The sequence below is a fragment of the Notolepis coatsorum genome (genome assembly GCF_963971535.1).
Source record: "Notolepis coatsorum genome assembly, chromosome: 18".
Lineage (NCBI taxonomy): Eukaryota > Metazoa > Chordata > Actinopteri > Aulopiformes > Paralepididae > Notolepis > Notolepis coatsorum.
The window spans coordinates 95,511,450-95,533,514 of record NC_140182.1 but is presented as its reverse complement, the minus strand read 5'-3'; the positions used below and the strand labels follow the sequence as shown (position 1 = coordinate 95,533,514).

General features: G+C 48.0%; 1 protein-coding gene across 1 annotated transcript in view; it reads left to right on the top strand.

Annotated features, from left to right (window-relative positions):
• Positions 1 to 22,065, top strand: part of reln (reelin) — a gene marked incomplete at its 5' end in the record, with an annotated part of 170,994 nt that overhangs the window by 33,017 nt on the left and 115,912 nt on the right. The window contains 6 exon segments of the mRNA XM_084335295.1: positions 6,705 to 6,737; positions 6,867 to 6,945; positions 7,190 to 7,286; positions 10,351 to 10,402; positions 19,596 to 19,707; positions 21,006 to 21,246. Coding sequence (XP_084191421.1) covers positions 6,705 to 6,737; positions 6,867 to 6,945; positions 7,190 to 7,286; positions 10,351 to 10,402; positions 19,596 to 19,707; positions 21,006 to 21,246 — 614 coding nt within the window.

The following is a 22,065-nucleotide window of genomic DNA, read 5'->3' as shown; positions in this document are numbered from 1 at the left end:
AACAATGCTAAACACTGGAAAAGGCAATTTATAAGATAGTTCCCCTTTAATCCTACCCCTTTTCCACTACTAAAAATTAATGTAATTCCTTATTAATTTAAAACCTTACAAAACAAATATATATGCAAAACATAATTTTTTTTAATGTAAAACATGAAAGAAATAAGATTAAAATGTAAACACCTGTGAATGTCAAATCCCTTCCTCATCCTTGTACCTCGTGAAAATTATTTCTTTATAATTCTATTGAATTGTCTCATGTTTGGACATTGCTTTAGCACAACATTCAGACTGTTCCACAGTTTCACTCAACATATGGAAATACAGTGTCTTCTCCTGGTAGTACGTACACTAAGAACTTTAAAACGTAGTTCTCCCCTCAGATTATAACGCCCCTCTCTTTCAAAGAACAGTTTTTGAATGTTTCCTGGAAGTACATTACCTTTTGCTTCATACATTAATTGTGCTGTTTTAAATTCCACAAGATCAGTTAACTTTAATGTTTTTGACTTTAATGTTTGTGTGATCACGATAATCTGCAATGCACTATCTATCCTATCCTATTTTTTGGAGTATAAAAAGTGGTTGTAGTGTAGAATTATAAGTGTTTCCCCAGACTTCGGCGCAGTAATTTAAATAGTAAAACTACTGAGAGTTATGTTGTATCCAGAATGTGCTTTCCTTTACTCATGGCTGAAAGGCTTATTGACAGTTTAGTTTGGACACGTTTTTATTACACCTAGAAATGCATTTTCATAAGCTCTTTCAATAATCACATAATTTATTTTAACTTGTACTTGAGTATTTAATCTACAGTTTATAAATAACATAATCTTAGTTTTGCTCAAATTTAACGATAATTTGTTTCTACCAAACCATCTTTTTTATTTCTTCATTTCAGATGTGATGATCTCCATTTAATCTCTCCCTGTATTGCCTTGTTCATTCTGCACTCGAACACATTCACACAAAATAAATGTCCATCCTCCCCGACCCTATTTTTAACTGCCCTGGTACGATGGGAGGCGCTTAAGCTCGAGCTGTGATTTCAGCCCTGTTTATGCACCCAGAGGACAGGGAGCCTATATGACAGATACTGTTGTAGTCAAATTAAATGAACTGAGCAGTGGGTATATTGTGTCACCAATCAGCACATCAGCCAAGTAGCTCAGACAAGTTTCCACAGGCTCCTATTCGGTCTCATGCCTAATGTTATGATGCTGCAAAAAAAAGGCACACAATAAGCTATTTGAAACGACTGCAGCTGCAAGAACAGATGGGCAATAGGATGAAGAAAAGTACTTCTCCTCTCCCGTTCAGAGGCCATAAAGCGAGCGGTTGAGTCCGGGTGAGAAGAAGAGGAGGGACGCTCTCTGTCTCTCTGGTGGGTGGGGTGTGCATCTCTGGAGGTGGTGGGATGTGGGTGGTGCAGCAGGCAGTCCATCAGCCCTATCTCCTGACAGGACTGCCAGCAGCCTGCTCCCTGCCCAGCGCTGCCAGGTCCTTTCATTTCCAGCGGGTGAATAAATCAGGTTTTTATGGGCCTGGCCGAGTGCATTGCGCCCCAGATGGATTATTAAAGGGACATATAACTCAGAGGGGCCACTGCACCCTGAGGGACACCTGATCACAGTGCGACAGAGGGCCCCCCTACAACCCTCATCCAGCCTGACTGCCTGGCTAGCCATCTCTCATCGCTAGGCACACAGGAACCTTGAGATCTCTCTCCTCTCTCTCTCTCTCTCTCTCTCTCTCTCTCTCTCTCTCTCTCTCTCTCTCTCTCTCTCTCTCTCTCTCTCTCTCTCTCTCTCTCTCTCTCTCTCTCTCTCTCTCTTCTGAATCTCTCCCTGATTGTTCATCTTTTCTTCTTTATCCTCCTCTCCTCCCGACATCTCTCACAATCTCTCTCTCTCTCTTCTTTTCTTTCTTTTCCACTCCCCATTCCTCCTCTTTTTGCTCATTTGCTGACCTCATTCACGTCTCACCATTTTGTCCGGGGGGATTTTGGTGACTTCACTTTCAGTAATTTCCAACCCAGACAGGGAAAGGTTGTTATGTTGATGTATGCTGTGAGGGAGGGACTTGCCTCGACTTAACCCTGCCATATTTCACACGCAGTGTCTGCCAAGGAGATGCACAGTCAGAAAGCCAACCTTAATGCTTAATTGTTTGTCTCGGACACTCAGCTCTAGACTCTGCATTCTCGCTATTGTGAAGAAAATGCTAAAGACATTTCCTCTCCCCCAGAAAAACAGGTGTCAGCACCTCGCGGATGTAAATTGGTATCAAAACGCAGCTTGCGGAGGTAAACTGGTGTCAAAACACACCTGGCGGAGGTAACACCGGAATGGGAAGAAATAGTGAGCCTTCTGTCTTTCTTTCTTTCTTTCTTTCTTTCTTTCTTTCTTTCTTTCTTTTCTTTCTTTCTTTCTTTCTTTCTTTCTTTCTTTCTTTCTTTCTTTCTTTCTTTCTTTCTTTCTTTCTTTCTTTCTTTCTTTCTTTCTTTCTTTCTTTCTTCTTTCTTTCTTTCTTTCTTTCTTTCTTTCTTTCTTTCTTTCGCTGGTCTCAACTACTCTTGATTATTCTAATCACACCAACGGAAGCCCACACAAAGGCGTTCGGCGCTGAGAGGAGCAGAGTGGTGTTAATCTGACCTCGGAGAGTATTGTGTCTTGTCGTTATTACAGCGATGGGAAAACAACCATTCTCTCGGTAATTGCAAACCACCAACTAGAGTGAAACTTCAAACGCGCAGCTCACAAATTCCTGGGTGTGAGTCAGACAGAAGGAGGGGGAGAAAAAGAGAGGGAAAATGAGGAGATGGAGTGTGGGAGAATATGGAAAGAGAGAGAGAACAAGGGAGAGAGAGAGAGAGAGAGAGAGAGAGAGAGAGAGAGAGAGAGAGAGAGAGAGAGAGAGAGAGAGAGAGAGAGAGAGAGAGAGAGAGAGAGAGAGAGAGAGAGAGAGAGAGGGGCAAGATTAGAGTTGGAAGATGGAGAGAAGACAGAGGATAAGATTTAAGATGACTTGTGCCCTTGGTTTATCCACACCCCATATACCCCCATAGCCCCCCCCCCCTCCCACCCTGGTCATCCACACCCTTCCTACTTCATACTGCCTATAGTTTATACAGCGCTCCCTCCTGTGCATTACTCCTCCTATATTCGCCTATGTGTGTGCATGCACTCGCATGTGTATACATACATGTTTGGATAGAGGGGGTCGTTGGCAGATGAAACCATAACAGCCAATGTATGTATGTATGTGTGTGTGTGTGTGTGTGTGTGTGTGTGTGTGTGTGTGTGTGTGTGTGTGTGTGTGTGTGTGTGTGTGTGTGTGTGTGTGTGTGTGTGTGTGTGTGTGTGTGTGTGTGTGTGTGTGTGTGTGTGTGTGTGTGTGTGTGTGTGTGTGTGTGTGTGTTTGTGTGCGTGTGCATATATAAGCCCTGGCCGGGGAGATACAGGCATTAGCGGAGATGAGCCACTAATAGAGGAGGCAGTAATTGACGTCTTTAAGAAAGTGAGAGGGGATTAAGCCCAGTGCTATAAGCACCACTGTCTGCTCTCCACGCACATAGGGTTATAGCCAGAGAGAGACGAGAGAGAGAGAGAGAGAGAGAGAGAGAGAGAGAGAGAGAGAGAGAGAGAGAGAGAGGAGAGAGAGAGAGAGAGAGAGAGAGAGAGAGAGAGAGAGAGAGAGAGAGAGAGAGAGAGATGAGGGAAAGATTGTGATAGAAGGACAGAGCGAAAGAGAGAGGAAGAGGGTGATGAGGAGAAACTGTAAATGAGGCCTTTTCTGGAAGGCTTGGAAGGATTAAGCCGCAGTGCCAGAGAAATCTTCTGGGCCACTCTCCAGCCAAACAGAACTCACTAGAAAGAGTTTTAGAAGGGCTGTTTTTAAGACCGCAGCAAGGAAGACACGGAGGAGAGGAGAGAATGGCAACGAGGCATTATTATGATGTCAGTTTGTAGAGTGTGGGTGGATTAGCAAGAGACGAGGCCAGGCTGAGGAGCTGCAGAACAGGCTGCATGTGTGGATGGCTTGGAAAAAGAAAAAAAAAAACACACACGTGCACACACACACACACACACACACACACACACACACACACACACACACACACACACACACACACACACACACACACACACACACACACACACACACACACACACACACACACACGCACAGTGCAACATTTCATCTTCATTACAGCTTAATAGGAATATTAATGAGGGGCAAAGGAGAGAGAGAGGGGCAGAGAGAACTGAGGCCATGGGATTGGATTGATAGCTCCTCTAAACACGTTTTTGAATCGGCAGACATTTGGAGGATTAGAGGCGGAGAGAGGGAGGAAGAGAGATAGAGGAAGAGAGGGAGAGAGAGAGAGAAAGAGGAAGGCCCTTTGATCTGCTTTTTTATGTGTTTCATTGCCGAGCCGGAGAGTTCCAGACGCGTGTGGCTGGGTGTCGTGGCACAGTCACTGCCGCTGAAGCGCCCAACACGCGCTGAAGCGCGGCACTAAGACTCCATAACTTCTACCGTCAGCATGAAACTTCATCACCCGCACAGTGGCGCCCCGTCGTGCCTCCCTGAACAGTAAATCCATCTCAAAAAGCCAGGCATTTAAAACCAGGGCAGCTAAAGGAAGTGAAGCCATGAGGGCTCAAAGTAAGAAACACGATTGCTATATTAAGCAGTCATTTTGTTAATCCAACCCCTCTCTTGATTTCGATTCTATTGTTTCTGCTGGATTTTGTGAACCTTCCTCCCATGTACGGTAAGCCCCCCCGCCCCCCCCCCCCCCCCCCCTTCTAAATGTTAAAGTGCTGCGTGAGGTTTTTAAAGAGAGTCTTACAGATAAGTACCTGACAGTTAAACTTTGGAATGAGGCTCCTGTGTGTGTCCCTGTGGATTATCAGGTGGGCAGGATCATTCCTGTCGGAGAACACATTGGCAGATTATCCTTCTCTTCAACCCAGAATCAGGCTCTCTCTTACGCCACCGAGACTCAATGGCAAGGATCAGATGGGAAGGAGGGCAGCCTATACCGGCATGAGGTCAAAGCCATTGTGCCCAAGTAGTGAAAGAAGTAAAGAAGAGTTATGACTATATAGTTCATCACAAAGTAAAGATTATAAAGTAGTACTGACAGAAAGGTCATGGTAGAGTCTCTGTAAATTAATGACATTCGCCTACTTTCCTCGTCTGAATATCCCAAATCTCACACCTTTTGGGGGGGGGGGTCCCGCTTGCATAATCGATTGATCCGGTTCCGTGGCGCGGCACGGTGGTGTACTGGTTAACACTGTCGCCTCACAGCAAGAAGGTCCAGGGTTCGATTCCCGCTTGGGGACCAGGTTTCCATGATGCCAGTTACCCAGGTGGGGTATCTCCCGGGCCTCTGTGTGGAGTTTGCATGCTCTCCCTGTGCTCGTAAGGGTCTTCCCCCCCTCCCCCCCCCCCCCCCCCCAGCCACAGCCCTCGTCTGCTCCTGGCTGCCCTTGGGGGAAGACGACGGATGGGTTAAGCGCAGAGGAGTATCGCATCGGCGATCCTACAGACAATGCATGCGTGTGTGTTCCGGTGTGTGTGTGCCGCTAACATTGAGTGTCGTTGCATGCCAATTAAAGACCTCGCGACAGGTCCTGCATTATATATTATATTATCCTGAGGTGCATCATAAAAAGAGTTTCAAATGCCTCAGTTGATCCATTAAGTCTTTAACGCTCACAATCTGCTACTTCCTCCGTCCGTCTGTCCGCCCTCCTCCTCTCAGTGCGTCTGTGTGTGTGTCCTGGGAGAGATTGATGGTGGAGTGTGTTGGTTTTGTGCAGCGGGCACAAATGAAGGCACGTCGAGGGGCCTCTCTGGGGAGTACGGCGGTTAATTGGCATTGCACTGTTAATCATGACTGCTTTCGGCCCTTCATTACAGAGAGGAATTAACATCACACTGGACATTATTATCTACAGCCCGGAGGCTGCAGCAGGGGCCAGCGAGGACACACTGCAAGTTTAGTTTCACTTAGAGCTGACTGAAGAACGGCCCCGTTAGCACTGCTGTTACTGACTGGGACACAAGAACCCACGAGGACATCCATACACAGTACACACTCAAGTATTAAACATTTGAATAATGTGCTCATGCAAGCATGTAGTAAAGGGCAGCTATTTGTCAGATGTCCTTTATCAAAAGGCCCTCGAAATTAGTATTCCAGTTTTGTATTCCTTCCTGGGGGAGCTTGCCCCGGACCCCTGGTTATGTCCTCATGCTCTCAGGGACATGGGGCCCATAGCACTTTCTTTGCCCCAGGGCCCCCATGGCCACAATCGCTCAACCCAATACGTCCATACTAATCAAAGTCTGGTGTATTTGTCACCCGTGTCCTCTACGCCTAGTTGAATCAGCTCCATCCATTTGGATGTGTCTCACTGACATTACAAGACTGACTTAACAAGTACTCCAGCTCTTGGCCTCGTGCCCAGACAAAGAGACCAACACACATGTCACACTGCATGACTAACAGTGACACACTTTGTGGAGACAAACTGTACACGGCTCATCCACGTCATTCCTTCCCTGTCTAGTTGGAGAAGCAGCGACTGCTGGATCACTGATATCTAATCTCTTCTTCTCTGGTTGGAGAATCAGCCACTCCTGTATCACTGATGTCTAATCTCTTCTTCTCTTGTATGTTTCAGCGCCCACCGAGTCTCCACTGAGACCCAGCCTTGGTGAGTCCTTGTTTAATGACACGCTAATACATTATTACCTCTATACTAATAATGTAGATATTATTATTATGAAAATACATGAAGTGCGGTGCAGGTCCAGTCTAACTGGTAGCATGTGTGTTTGTGCAGCGGAGGTTCATGGGAAACACGCTGTGCTGCGTGACGACTTTGACTCCAATCTACAAGGAGAGCTGGACCCCAGCCTCTGGTGACTACAGGCTAGGATGTCTAGTGACTCCACCCACAATGTCTTTCAGTGGTACAGAGCACTTTGTCCATGTATTTTGTAATGTTTTTCTCTCTCCTCTCCTCTCCTCTCCTCTCCTCTCCTCTCCTCTCCTCTCCTCTCCTCTCCTCTCCTCTTCTCTTCTCTCTCCTCTCCTCTCCTCTCCTCCCTTCTGTCCCTCCCATCCTTTTCTCCCTCTCTCCCTCTCCCCCTTTCTCTTTCCCAGGTCTGAATGCAGTAACTGTGAGGTTGGGGAGCAGTGCGGGGTCCTGATGCACGGCAGGGCGGTTACATTCTGCCAGCCCTTCGGGGAGAGAGAGCTGGTGAGTGTCTGACCACACTGACCCCCCACCCGCTACCACGTGACCACGACCACAACTGAGTTACAGCATGTTGGTTGTAGTCACAACCACACTGGGATCTGTGGGATATTTGTGGATATCCTGATGAAGAATGTCTCAGTCAACCGAGGCTTGGATAATAACAAGGGTTTATTAACCAAACAGATAGAATACATAGAGAGAATGGCTGAGGGGCTCTCCCCAGGTGATCAGCTGAAATGACCCAGGTAAAGCGACCTTGATTGTGGTCGGGAGGAGCCCTTTATAGTTCAACAAAGGGGGTGTGTGGTCCCATTTGATAGGTCAGATGGGGGGGAGGGGGTACAGGTTTGGGGACACAGGGGAGGGGGTGATTCCACAGAGAGGGGGGGGGGGCACAGGTAAGGGGAACATATTTACATGAGGACATATTATACCACAGATCCCATGCTCCTGCCCAACCTCCCTGCCTTTCAAACGGGGATAGAGCAAACGGTCCGTGTATTAGAGTGATGTGGTGAAGATGGACACGCTGCCTTTCACGTAACACTTCTTGGAGAGTGATTTGTCTCCCAGGGGTTCATGGGAATTTGTTTTGGACTTGTACACCAAAACATTGAATAATGTGATACTATTGCGGTGAGTTATTCACGGTAGATTTACATGGTGTTTGGTGTTGCAGCGCACTCCAAACTCAAAGTCTCTCTCTCTGTCCTGCCACGGCTATTGTTTTAACATCAAAGACAGCCACATAAATAATGATGTGATTTCCTTCTGTTATCTTTGATGAGTTCACATCGAGTTGGTGTTGAGTGCATGTGTTATGTTAAATTGCCAGCCAAGCTAAACTTGATTAAAAGCATATACACACAAGCAAGCTGCCTCACACAAGCCTGTTTTCATGCATTGTGGGGACATTCCATAGACTTACATTGATTACCTAACCTCTACCATAACCTTAACCATAATGACTACATGCCTAATCCTAGCCCTTATCCTAACCCTAACCCTAACATTAACCTAACCATAACCATAACCATAATGTCCCCATAACGACATAAAATGTATAATCACTTGTGGGGACATTTGGTCTCTACAACGGTAGGAAAACAAGGGCGCGCACACACACACACACACACACACACACACACACACACACACACACACACACACACACACACACACACACACACACACACACACACACACACACATACGCACACACACACACACACACACAACACACACACGCGCACACACACACACACACACACACACACACACACACACACACACACACACACACACCCACACACACACACACACACACACACACAGGTTGTTTATCATACCTGTGCATGCTTCAATGCCATCTATTCTAAACGGAGTTGATTCAAACTCTCTATCCTGCTGTAGGAGATGAAAGCAGCCGGCAGCAGAGTGTGTTTAGTTCTCTGTTGTTCTATTTACTTCTCTGATAAGCATTAGCTTGGTCTGTCGCCAGTCTAAATGTTTGATGCAGCAGCCTGGCAGCTCTTCTGTCACGTGTGACAAACATGCGCGTCTAGCCAACACACACACAAACATACACACAAACACGCACATTTGCACAAGGTGTTGGTCGGTCTCCCATTTGTCACAATTGTACATTGTCTTTAACACATTCTGCGCCATTGCTTAATGCGTGAGAGGGCGCTAGAACGGCCACCACTTTAATCAATGGGGGGACTGCGAGATGCGAGTGCTTAAAATATAGCTTAAATTATAGCTATGGGTCTAATACACCCGTCGATTATCAGTGAGTTGCTTGCAGTCAACATGTACAAAACGGATTGTTCTTTCATCGGTACATTTCCGTTTTATACCGTTTTGAATATGAGTATAGTTTTGGTGATTCTTAGTAATTCCAGGAAAAGACGCGATAATAGCCCTTTAGTGGAATACACTAAACACGTTGTAATTTTTCGCCTGATTATCGAATCTTCCTGAAATCAACACTAGATCATCATTATTATCCTTCCTCATGCAAGAATGAAAAGAGCCCTGGACCGCGGCGCCCCCCCCCCCCCCCCCCCCCCCCCTCCTCCCACCCAACAGCACACAGCCACACACACACACAGAGACAGTTTCAATCGGGGTTGAAAGACATATCAGATCAATGCAAGCTTTTATATATAGTGTTCTTACCAGGTATCTCATGTAATGCAAAAGAAATAATCCAATTATCTGATCGCCATTCCAAATACTGCTCGTGGAGGTCCGTCGCACATTACCAAGCGTTACACACGAACGGGCAGGCGGGGTTACTGTTTCATGCCATCATTGTATAGGCCTACCTCGCCTGAGCACCTAAACCCCGCCCGCACGGCTCGGATCGTCCCAGAAAAGAAACTACACCATTCCTAATGGCGGCGGTATTTGCCCTTTTGCGAGCTCAGACCCATTCCCAATGATAACATCAGGCTGGATGGATGAAAATGAATGGATATCACTAATAAAAGAAATAACGATTAAAACCCAACTATACTCGTGATTGGCGCTGAACGGTCGGTGAGTTAACCCGACTATCATCGGGTCTGGCGCTGAATGAGTTAAGGGTATCCAATGTTTTCTTGTAATTTAACGCTTTTGTTTATATTCACATTTCCACATAAATAGACCGTTTTCTTTTCTCTCTCAATGTCAATATCCCACCGTGTTAAGTTTCACTTTTGGTTTTGGCGTCTTCGAGGGAGATCGTATCGACCAATCAATTTGAAACACAAGGGCATGTTTACACGTCTCCAGTGCATCTCCGTGTTCTATATCATCCCCGTAGTCGTAGCGTGCGTGTGTGTCCTCGTGCGCGTCCTCGTGCGCCAGCTGGTGAACCGTGATATGCAATTCTCTGGGACCCCTTTTCTCCCACTGTGCACTATAGCGCTAAATGCATCAACTAGTGGTAAACGATTCCATTGTATATCTTTAGCTCTGCGAACCACAACCACCCTTGCATCTGATGTTTTTTAAGTCTAATCTCAACTCAGTGTTTTGAAGGCAAACCTCTTTCTGTCTCCGTCTCCCACAGAGCACCGTGCCCCTCAACACCAGCACTGCCTCCATCCTGCAGTTCTCCCTGGGTGAGTAGTGTACCACATCAAAGCGTCACGCGCCGCTTAACAACACACGTGTCAACGCGGTGTCATGATGAACAGTCGCTACGCTACTACCTCTCGTTCAACAGACGTTTACGAGACAGACAAATCCTTTAATTAAATGTCAAGAAGACAACCACAATCCTCTCTCTCTCTCTCTCTCTCTCTCTCTCTCTCTCTCTCTCTCTCTCTCTCTCTCTCTCTCCTATCCCTGCGATGAATCATTTACAGGGACCTGGAAAGCATCCAAAAGCCCACGGCAGAGTTTTCAGAGGCATTGTATTTTTCATGTCCATTACACGCATCCGCCAGGTCCCCACCGGGACCGTATAAGAGTACCTGCTGCAGCGATCCTCCAAGACCACCCACCCAACGCCCCAACCCCTCCCCCAAGCCCCCCCCCCCCCCCCCCCCATGTGTGTGTGGCAGAGCAGTGAAGGCAAGCTAATGCAGGGCCATCTCCCAGTGGGGGTGTGGGGGGGGGGGGGGGGTGTGGACAAGACAGGTCTGAGGGCTGAGGAGGGTGAGGGTGAGGAGGTGATGGTGTGGGAGGTACAGTATAAAGCAGGGGGGAGGAGGTGATGGTGTGGGAGGTACAGTATAAAGCAGGGGGGAGGAGGTGATGGTGTGGGAGGTACAGTATAAAGCAGGGGAGAGGAGGAGATGGTGTGGGAGGTACAGTATAAAGCAGGGGAGAGGAGGAGATGGTGTGGGAGGTACAGTATAAAGCAGGGGAGAGGAGGAGATGGTGTGGGAGGTACAGTATAAAGCAGGGGGGAGGAGGTGATGGTGTGGGAGGTACAGTATAAAGCAGGGGAGAGGAGGAGATGGTGTGGGAGGTACAGTATAAAGCAGGGGGGAGGAGGGGAGGGTGTGGGAGGTACAGTATAAAGCAGGGGGGAGGAGGTGATGGTGTGGGAGGTACAGTATAAAGCAGGGGGGAGGAGGTGATGGTGTGGGAGGTACAGTATAAAGCAGGGGAGAGGAGGTGAGGGTGTGGGAGGTACAGTATAAAGCAGGGGAGAGGAGGAGAGGGTGTGGGAGGTACAGTATAAAGCAGGGAGAGGAGGAGAGGGTGTGGGAGGTACAGTATAAAGCAGGGGGGAGGAGGTGAGGGTGTGGGAGGTACAGTATAAAGCAGGGGGAGGAGGTGATGGTGTGGGAGGTACAGTATAAAGCAGGGGAGAGGAGGAGATGGTGTGGGAGGTACAGTATAAAGCAGGGGAGAGGAGGAGAGGATGTGGGAGGTACAGTATAAAGCAGGGGAGGAGGTGATGGTGTGGGAGGTACAGTATAAAGCAGGGGGGAGGAGGTGATGGTGTGGGAGGTACAGTATAAAGCAGGGGGAGGAGGAGAGGGTGTGGGAGGTACAGTATAAAGCAGGGGAGAGGAGGTGATGGTGTGGGAGGTACAGTATAAAGCAGGGGTGAGGAGGTGATGGTGTGGGAGGTACAGTATAAAGCAGGGGAGAGGAGGTGATGGTGTGGGAGGTACAGTATAAAGCAGGGGGGAGGAGGAGAGGGTGTGGGAGGTACAGTATAAAGCAGGGGGGAGGAGGTGATGGTGTGGGAGGTACAGTATAAAGCAGGGGAGAGGAGGTGATGGTGTGGGAGGTACAGTATAAAGCAGGGGGGAGGAGGAGAGGGTGTGGGAGGTACAGTATAAAGCAGGGGGGAGGAGGTGATGGGGAGGTGGAGCTGCAGGGGGGGTTAGCCCGCGTCCTCCATTAGTGACCTTTGATCTCCTCACCCCCATGGCGCTCAGACAGACTCGAGTTTTTGCGTGCAGAGTAAACAGGAGACCTGAGTGCACATAAACTTAGTGTACCATACGAAAAAACACACAAAATAAGCACACTCACGCACACACATACACAGGTGCGTACACGCACGCACGCACGCACGCACGCACGCATGCACGCACGCACGCACGCACGCACGCACGCACGCACACACACACACACACACACACACACACACACACACACACACACACACACACTAGTATCCCTCGTCTTGGATGTGTGGACAGAAAGCCGGTGACAGAAAGCCCCACCATGCCAGCCCTGTGGCTCCTCCTGGCCCTGTTAAGCTGCTGATCTCTTTGTTCTGCCCTGACATCATTTACACAGCATTGACTTCATGACTAGAGAGGCAAGGAGGGGGGCAGGTTGTTGGGGCACTCAGCCTCCACGCCTGGCTGCTGCCCCTCAGGGCAGAGGGTGGCTCATTGCCCATCTGACTGAGGCAGGATGTTAAATTGATGAGAAAAATAAACTAGCTGACACCTTCGGTGGCTTCCAAAGCGGTCTGCCTTCACCAGGGCTTAGCGTGATGTCAATACAGCAGGCTGAGGACGACTAATCATGAAGTAACGTCCCTGGCAGGGTGGGTGTGTGTGTGTGTTAACATTCCTTCATGATAAGATAATATATTCCTTTATTGATCCCCTTGGGGAAATGCAAGCGTCATAGCAGCTTGTGGGAGGGGGGAGGGGAGGGGAGGTACAGGTATGGGCCGGGTAATAGATGCAGGCATAAATATAGGCAATACAATTTGATCTGAATATAGAATATGATCAAATTAAACAGTATAAACAAAGGTGCAGATGAGGGTCTGACCCCGTCTGTATGTCCTATCGGTCATAATACAATATGTTACAATAAATATAGGCAATAGAATAGAATAGAATAGAATAGAATAGATCTTTATTGTCATTGTTACAGTTGTTACAACGGAATTTAAAATGCAGCCCTAGGTGCTAGTAAAAATATAAAAACACAGTCCTAAACACAGTATTAAATATAAAAACAGGAGTAAGGCATAAATAACATTAATATAAACAGGGGGGTGTAAAAGATAATTATAATTGCACTATCCCTTAATGTTGTGTGTGCGTGTGTGTGTGGGGGGGGGGGGGGGGTGCAAGGGAGACTGTTGTTTTAAAATTTAGCTGAGTTTAGTGCACAAAGACAGGTCCTGAGAGCGGCTGAGAGGAAGTATAGAAAATCACGCCTCACTGCTGACATCGACACATATCACAACCTCTTGTTAACATTCTCCAAAACCATTACTAATGCCAAAGCTTCTTTCTTTCACCATAGGATCGAGGCCTCTGCCAAGAATCTTCGCAAACTGCATGCTTCCATGTCCTCCCTCCTCACTCCCCCCCCACCCCCTCCTCCCTCATCTTTTTCTGCCGAAGACTTTGCGATCTTCTTTGAGGAAAAAGTGGAGAACATCCGCAGCTCCTTCTCCCAACCCCCACCCATTCCAAACGCTGAATCGAGAACCTCATCCTTCACTCTGTCATCTTTCTCTCCCATTACAGAAGCCGAGACCCTGACACTGGTAACGTCGAACCGTCCGACTACATGCCAGCTGGACCAGCTACCCTCCCCACTCCTCCAGACCATAGCACCGGACATCCTCCCATTCCTAACTGCAACCATCAACTCCTCACTCAACTCGGGGGTGGTCCCCACCTCCCTAAAACAAGCCAGAGTCACGCCCCTCATAAAAAAACCAACCCTGAACCCCACTGTCATAGCCAACTATTGTCCTGTCTCTCTTCTCTCCTTTCTTTCTAAAACACTTGAACGTGCTGTATCCAACCAACTTACTGCTTATCTCTTACAGAATGACCTCCTAGACCCCAATCAGTCTGGCTTCCGGACTGGCCACTCCACAGAAACGGTCCTCATTGCGGTCACAGAGGCACTTCACTTAGCAAAAGCGAAAGGCCTCTCCTCTGTCCTGATTCTCCTAGATCTATCTGCAGCCTTCGACACAGTCAACCATCAGATCCTCCTCGCGGCCCTTGCAGGAATGGGAGTGGCTGGATCTGCGCTGACATGGCTGACATCATACCTCAACGACCGCTCCTACCAAGTGTCATGGAGAGGGACTCTGTCGGCCACCCGCCCCCTCCGGACGGGTGTCCCCCAGGGCTCGGTCCTAGGACCCCTTCTCTTCTCCCTCTACACTAAATCACTGGATAACATTATCACGTCTCATGGCTTCTCATATCATTGTTATGCCGATGATACTCAACTCTTCCTCTCCTTCCCTCCCTCAGATATCCACGTCTCTGAGCGGATCTCGGCCTGTCTGTCCGACATCTCCGCCTGGATGACGACCAACCACCTCAAACTGAACCTAAGCAAAACAGAATTGCTCCACCTGCCGGCCAAATCCTCCCCCCTGACCGACCTCTCCATCACAGTCGAGAATGCAGCTGTGACCGCGTCCCCGACCGCCAAGAACCTTGGTGTTGTCCTCGACGACCAGTTGAACTTCTCTGCTCACATCGCAGCGACAACCAGAACCTGCAGATTCCTCCTGAGCAACGTCAGAAGGATACGCCCCTTCCTGACAAAAGAAGCCACCCAACTCCTCGTCCAATCAACAGTCATCTCCCGCCTCGACTACTGCAACGCACTGCTAGCTGGCCTCCCGGCCACTGCCACCAAGCCTCTTCAACTCATTCAAAACGCAGCGGCCCGCCTGATATCAAACCTACCGAAGTCGGCCCATGTCACCCCACTTCTTAGGGACCTGCACTGGCTCCCCATTGCTGCACGTATCCGCTTCAAGGCCCTCGACCTAGCATACCGTGCAGCAAAGGGAACCGCTCCCGCCTACCTCCGGTCAATGGTCTCTAACTACACACCCTCAAGACCCCTACGCTCTGCATCTTCTGGCCGCCTCAGACCTACTCCTATCCAAGCTCCCGGAGGGTCATCAAAGAGAAGCCGCCTATTCTCAGTCCTTGCCCCACAATGGTGGAATGAACTACCCATCCCAGTTAGGACAGCCAAATCCCGTCCAATCTTTCGCCGTCGACTAAAGACTCACTTCTTCAACCATTATCTGAAATAATAAATAAAAAAAAAAAAAAAAAATCTAACCCTGACTAACCTTACTGTCATGCACTTGTCCTAATAAACTAACCTACACTGTAACACGCAACACTTGATGAACATTGTTACTCAGCTGATAGAGTTGTACCCTTCTTGCTGTCTTGTCGTACAGAACTTGTAAGTCGCTTTGGATAAAAGCGTCAGCTAAATGACTAAATGTAAATGTAAATGTAAACATATGGCCCTGGGATAAAAACTAAACTTCAGTCTGTTTGTCCGGGTGGGCATGGCACTGAAACGCCTGCCCGAGCGCAGCCGTACGAAGTGTTTGTTGCCCGGGTGGTGTGGGTCCTTCAGTATTTTCACTGCTTTTCCAAGGCAGCGGGAGCCGTATAGTCCCTCCAGTGAGGGGAGGGGGCAGCCGATAATCTTCTGGGCCGAGTTGACGACCCTCTGGAGCGCCCTCCTCTCTGCGGCTGTGCAGCTGAGGAACCACACATTGATGCAGTAGGTGAGGATGCTTTCCACGGAGCAGCGGTAAAAAGACACAAGCAGGTCTTGTCTGAGGTGGTAGTTTCTCAGTACTCTCAGGAAGTAGAGTCTCTGCTGTGCCTTTTTCACTATCGCCGTGGTGTTGATTCTCCAGGTCAGGTCATCCTCCAGGTGGACACCCAGGAACTTGATGACCGAGACTCTCTCCACACATCCCCCGTCGATGTACAGGGGCTGTATGTCGGTCTTCTTCCTCCTGTAGTCCACGATCATCTCCTGGGTCTTTAGCTTATTCAGCTGTAGGTTGTTATCTTTGCACAGGGCTAACAGCTGCTCTACTTCATTGCGGTACGCGGTCTCGTCGCCTTTTGTGATGCAGCCCACCACGGTGGTGTCGTCAGCGAACTTGATGATGGTGTTGCTGGGGTGGACTGCGGTGAAGTCGTGTGTGTAAATAGAATAGAAAAGGGGACTCAGCACGCAGCCCTGGGGGGATCCGGTGCTGAGGCTTAGGCTGTGGAGGTGTGGGGGTCTATCCTGACCCTCTGGGGGCGGTCAGAGAGGAAGTCCTTGGACCACCGGCAGAGGGGATGGTTTAGTCCAAGGTCCATGAGTTTGGGCACTAGTCTGTCAGGCAGGATGGTATTAAATGCAGAGCTGAAGTCCATGAAGAGCAGCCGTGCGTAGCCCCCCGCTCTCTCCAGATGGGACAGGGTAGAGTGGAGAGTCGTGGCGATGGCATCCTCCGTGGACCTGTTGGCTCTATAGGCGAACTGGTGGGGGTCTAGTCCGGGTGGGAGGCTAGAGATGATGTGGGGCTTGAGTGTCTTTTCAAAGACCTTCATGGGTAGGGAGGTGAGTGCGACTGGATGGTAGTCGTTCAGGCAACTGATGGAGTTCTTCTTTGGGACCGGGATAATTATGGAGGTTTTCAGGCAGGGTGGGACGATGGCCTGGGACAGGGACTGGTTGAAGATCTTAGTGCTTAGTGCTGGTCAGCGCAGTCTTTCAGCACCTGTCACACGACCCCGTCCGGCCCCGCCGCTTTCCTAGGGTTCACTCCCTTCAGTGTGCGTCTCACCTCGTGCTCCGTGAGGATGATGCTGCTGAGGGCTGGTGAGTGTGGTGAGGCTGCTTCTGTCGGCACCGCCTCGGGGGAGGCGTTGATGTGCAGTGTGGATGTTTTTGTTGGCCTCGCCTCGAATCGTGCGAAGAAGGAGTTCAGCTCCTCTGCCAGCTGAGGGTCACCCTCGTTGGCTGAGGAGTGGCTGGGTTTGTAGTTGGTCATCTGTTGGACCCCCTGCCATACCTAGATGGGCTAGTGCTTTGGCTCTGTAGCCCAGCTTAATATTAGAGTAGACCTTGTCTAGTGTGTTATCTCCTCTTGTGGCACATTTTACATGCTGATACAATTTGGGGAGTACTCTCTTCAGGTCAGCGTGATTAAAGTCCCCCGCAATGATGTGAACAGCCTCAGGGTATGTGTTTTGTTGGTTGCTAATGGTGCTATGTAGCTGACCTAGCGGCGCGTAGCATTAGCATCCGGTGGAATGTACACTGCGGTTATCAGAACATCGTTAAATTCCCTTGGAAGGTAAATGGGTCGGCATTTGACAGTCAAATATTCTATGTCGGGTGAACAATGGTTACTCACAATGTTTGTGTTCGTCGCCCAGGAGTCTTTCGTGTAGATTAAGAGTCCACCGCCGCGCGACTTCCCTGTGCTCTCCTTCGTTCGGTCTTGTCTGTGATGCGTCCGCCCTTCTAGCTCGATAGCTATGTCCGGGATGGATGAATGGAGCCAGGTTTCTGTGGCAATTAGCACGCAGCTATCCTTCACAGTGTTGTTAGTTGCAACCTGTAGTCTCAGTTCGTCCATCTTGTTAGCGAGAGATCTGGCATTTGTTAGGAAAATACTCGGCAGCGGAGGTTTATCTGGGCGTCTTCTCAGTTTCTCTAGCAGCCCGGCTCTGCAGCCTCGTCTTTGTTTACGTTCATCGGCGGCAATGCTTGGTAATGGGGATAACAAACCACGGTGCGCCAGGGCTCCTAGCGATTTCAACCGGAATGTTATTGCCGCGGATAAACTCGGCTGTAACGGCGTTTTTCTTGGGTAATCCGATTTCTAGTAGGTCGTGTCTACTGTAGCTATTTTTAGCCCCTAACATGATGTTAGTAAGAATAAACAGACATTCACAAACAGTACAAACGCGCACCTAGTGTTACACCACAAGCCTCAGCGACCAGTCGCGATGCCACTTCCACAGTCCAATAGAAATCGGAATATATACTATGAGTAAAGTCACCGTATACACACCATTTGTTTGTCTTCTGTGTGTTTGTGTGTGTGATCAAAAATCACAACAATAAGACAACAAGTCAAGAGCAGACAACAGCAAGGATAACAAATCAATTAAAACATGTAGGGGAGAACAGGGGACGTTGTCACACGTTTTACTCTAGTGTGAATTGCTCATTATCAAAACATCTTTCAATAGTCATTCCTACATTAAATCGAAGCTTAAGATGTTGGCTTGAAATGTGTATCCCTCTCATTTTCCAACGTATTGTAACAAAGAGTTAATCACCTACCAAAGACACTCTGACACATTGTGACAACCAACCCCATCATGGGGATGGTTGTCACCATGTGTTTTAATGGGAAAAAATCTTAAAAAGAAGACAAGAAGGCAGAACTAAATTTGAAAGTTTAATTGCATTGACAAGTTGACAAATACATAACTTAATGCATCTTAACATGAACATAAACAGGAACACATATTTAGGCCATCCTATATTAAAAAAAAAATAAGAACACTCATTCACCTGTTACAGTGATGCCAAATGTAGGGTCTGGGCACTCCATGTGACAACCAACCCCAAAGAAAATGTGACGACCAACCCCAACTGGAATGTCTTGATAGCATCAAGGCTAACAGCCATCTAACAACTAGTTAGCTAGCTAACAACAATCTAAACTATAGCTATCCCTTCACACTTTTTAAGGTTAATAATTGTTTCATTTTAAACCAATTGTGTAAAAGCCTAGAAGAAAAATACTGAGGAGCGGAATATTTACAAATGGACATGAAAACCACAAAAAGCCCTCTCACCTCAAACTCAGTTGTTTCATTCCAAATATGACAATGTAGGTGAACTCTGACCCCAATTCTGGACATTTAAATACCAAAGTATGGGAGACAGGACCCTCCGGTGGTGAAATATAATGAATGTGACACCCTACCTGTGTGACAACGTCCCCCGTTCTCCCCTACAACTTGATTGAAACCCGTCTAGAGATCAAGGTCTTGAACTCTGCAACAAAGGGAAGAATCTCGATCTTTAGGGACTGTTGGCATTCATTCCATGACCTGGGGTGTATCATAGTAACATGCAAATTTACCCTGTTCCCGAGCGAACTCCCAAAATTCCATCCCATTAACGATGTGATATGAGGAGGTAGGTAGCTTACCAGTAAGGGCCTTACGAGTGGACAAATAGGGGACAAACAGCGGATAGTTTGCCTCTCCGCCAGAGAGGGACAGCCAGCCTTCTCATCCAGGACACAGTGATGAGTGTCGTCTCTATCGCCGGTGATGAATCTGAGGGCAGAGTGATAGACAGGGTCCAAGGATTTAAGATTACATCACCATAGTCCAAGACTGATGAGAAAAGTGTGTGTGTGTGTGTGTGCGTGTGTGTGTGTGTGTGTGTGTGTGTGTGTGTGTGTGTGTGTGTGTGTGTGTGTGTGTGTGTGTGTGTGTGTGTGTGTGTGTGTGTGTGTGTGTGTGTGTGTGTGTGTGTGTGTGTGTGTGTGTGTTCCAGGCTCAGGCTCGTGTCGGTTCAGTTACTCAGACCCCAGCATCACAGTGACGTACAGCCTGAGCGGCAGCGCCACCAACGGCTCCGAGGACTGGATCACCCTGGAGAAGATCAGGTCTCTCTCTCTCTCTCTCTCTCTCTCTCTCTCTCTCTCTCTCTCTCTCTCTCTCTCTCTCTCTCTCTCTCTCTCTCTCTCTCTCTCTCTCTCTATCTCTCGCTCTCTGTGTCTCTCTCTCTCTCTCTCTCTCTCTCTCTCTCTCTCTCTCTCTCTCTCTCTCTCTCTCTCTCTCTCTCTCTCTCTATCTCTATCTCTATATCTCTATCTCTCTCTCTCTCTCTCTCTCTCTCTCTCTCTCTCTCTCTCTATATCTCTCTCTATCTCTCTCTCTTTTCTCTGCTCCCTCCTTCCTCTCTCTCTCTCTCTCTCTCTCTCTCTCTCTCTCTCTCTCTCTCTCTCTCTCTCTCTCTCTCTCTCTCTCTCTCTCTCTCTCTCTCTCTCTCTCTCTCTCTCTCTCTCTCTCTCTCTCTTTTCTCTGCTCCCTCCTTCCTCTCTCTCTTTTCTCTGCTCCCTCCTTCCTCTCTCGCCATCCGTCCCACAGTCCCTCCATCTGCCATAAACACCCGTCCACTCCTTTTTTTTCTATCTCCCTCGTTCACACCTCCCCCTCTCAATTTGTCATCCCCTTCCTGTTTGTGTCTCTGTGATCGTCCTCTTTTCCTCTCCTTTCCACGCTCTCTCATTCTCTCCCTCTCTCCCGCCTCTCTCTCCCCGTCTCTCTCTCAAGCGGCGACATAATTTGATGATATTATCTTGTCGTTATCTCCAGCTGTGTGCTAATTGCATGTTGGGCTTTTGGTGTAAACAGGGGAAGCGACCCGTGGAGAGAGTTAGTTTTTATTTAATATAGTTTCTTCTCTCTGTCAACACACTGGACTGAATTAAGAAAAGATAAGACAAGATCAGATATAATATAGAAGATATATGATATATGATATACGATATAACATATCACATATATAAGATGTACAGTAGATGTACAGTACACACAAACACACACACATTTGGTTGTATATCATCACACATACACACAACCACACACACAGAACATACAAAAACACACACACACACACACACACACACACACACACACACACACACACACACACACACACACACACACACACACACACACACACAAACACATACATGCGTACACACAAACACAAACACCTTTAACCTCATCCTATCACACACACACACACCCTGACTCCTGTGTGTGTCCTGCCTCCCCCAGAGCTCCCACCAACAGTAGCACTGTAGCCCTGACTCCTGTGTGTGTCCTGCCTCCCCCAGAGCTCCCACCAACAGTAGCACTGTAGCCCTGACTCCTGTGTGTGTCCTGCCTCCCCCAGAGCTCCCACCAACAGTAGCACTGTAGTCCACCTCCTGCCCATGCCACATGGGTCCAGGGGTGAGGGCGTGCGTGTGCGATGGTCCCAGGAGGCCCCACAGGGCCCTGAGGGCTACGAGTCCTGCTGGGGGCTGGACAATGTGCTACTGGTCAACGCCGCCCACAGACCACCTCTCCTGGAGGACAACCTGGACCCCCCTGACACAGCCAACTGGCTCTTCTTCCCCGGGGCTACTGTTAAGGTAAAATGGCTAGTGTATTTATATACTTGCTGCTGGTGGCATTCGAGCAAACATGTGCACTTGTTGGGGTTATAGATAGGGATGTCCGATATTATCGGCCTACCGATATTATCGGCCGGTATTGGCATCAAAATGTGATATCGGAAAATATCGGTATCGGTTTTCAAAAAAAAAGAAAAAATAATAATTATTATTATCTTTTTTTTTAACATTTATTTAACCTTTATTTGCCCAGGCAAGCAAGTAAGAACAAATTATTATTTGATTTATTGTCAAAGTATGCATAATGTTGTGTTAATTACATGACAAGAGATATGTTAATTACCTGAAATTATTCCGTTTTTTGGGGGGGGGAAACCCTGCATATATCGGTATCGGTTGATATCGGTATCGGAAATTAAGAGTTGGACAATATCGGTATATCGGTATTGGTAAAAAAGCCAATATCGAGCATCACTAATTATAGATAGACCATCCCACTGTCTCTCACTGTCCAGTACGTTGGATCAGATGTTTTATTGGAACATTTAGTTTCAAACACGCATTGTGATTGAACAAGGGGGAATGTAATTCTATTGCCAATCCCACAATATAGCACTCACTCCCATATGTCATATTTTGCTATTGATCATGCTAATGCAAAGGTTAGCTCTAGAGTCACATGACGTGCACAGTTTAATCCGGTGGGTGAGTTTATGTATTATGACTGCAGAATAAAACGCATCACCTTTAGGACATAACTGCTGTCAATAGATAAAAAATATTTTACTAATTCATCTCACAATTTTCTGTAATTAATCTAGATGAATCTAGATTAAA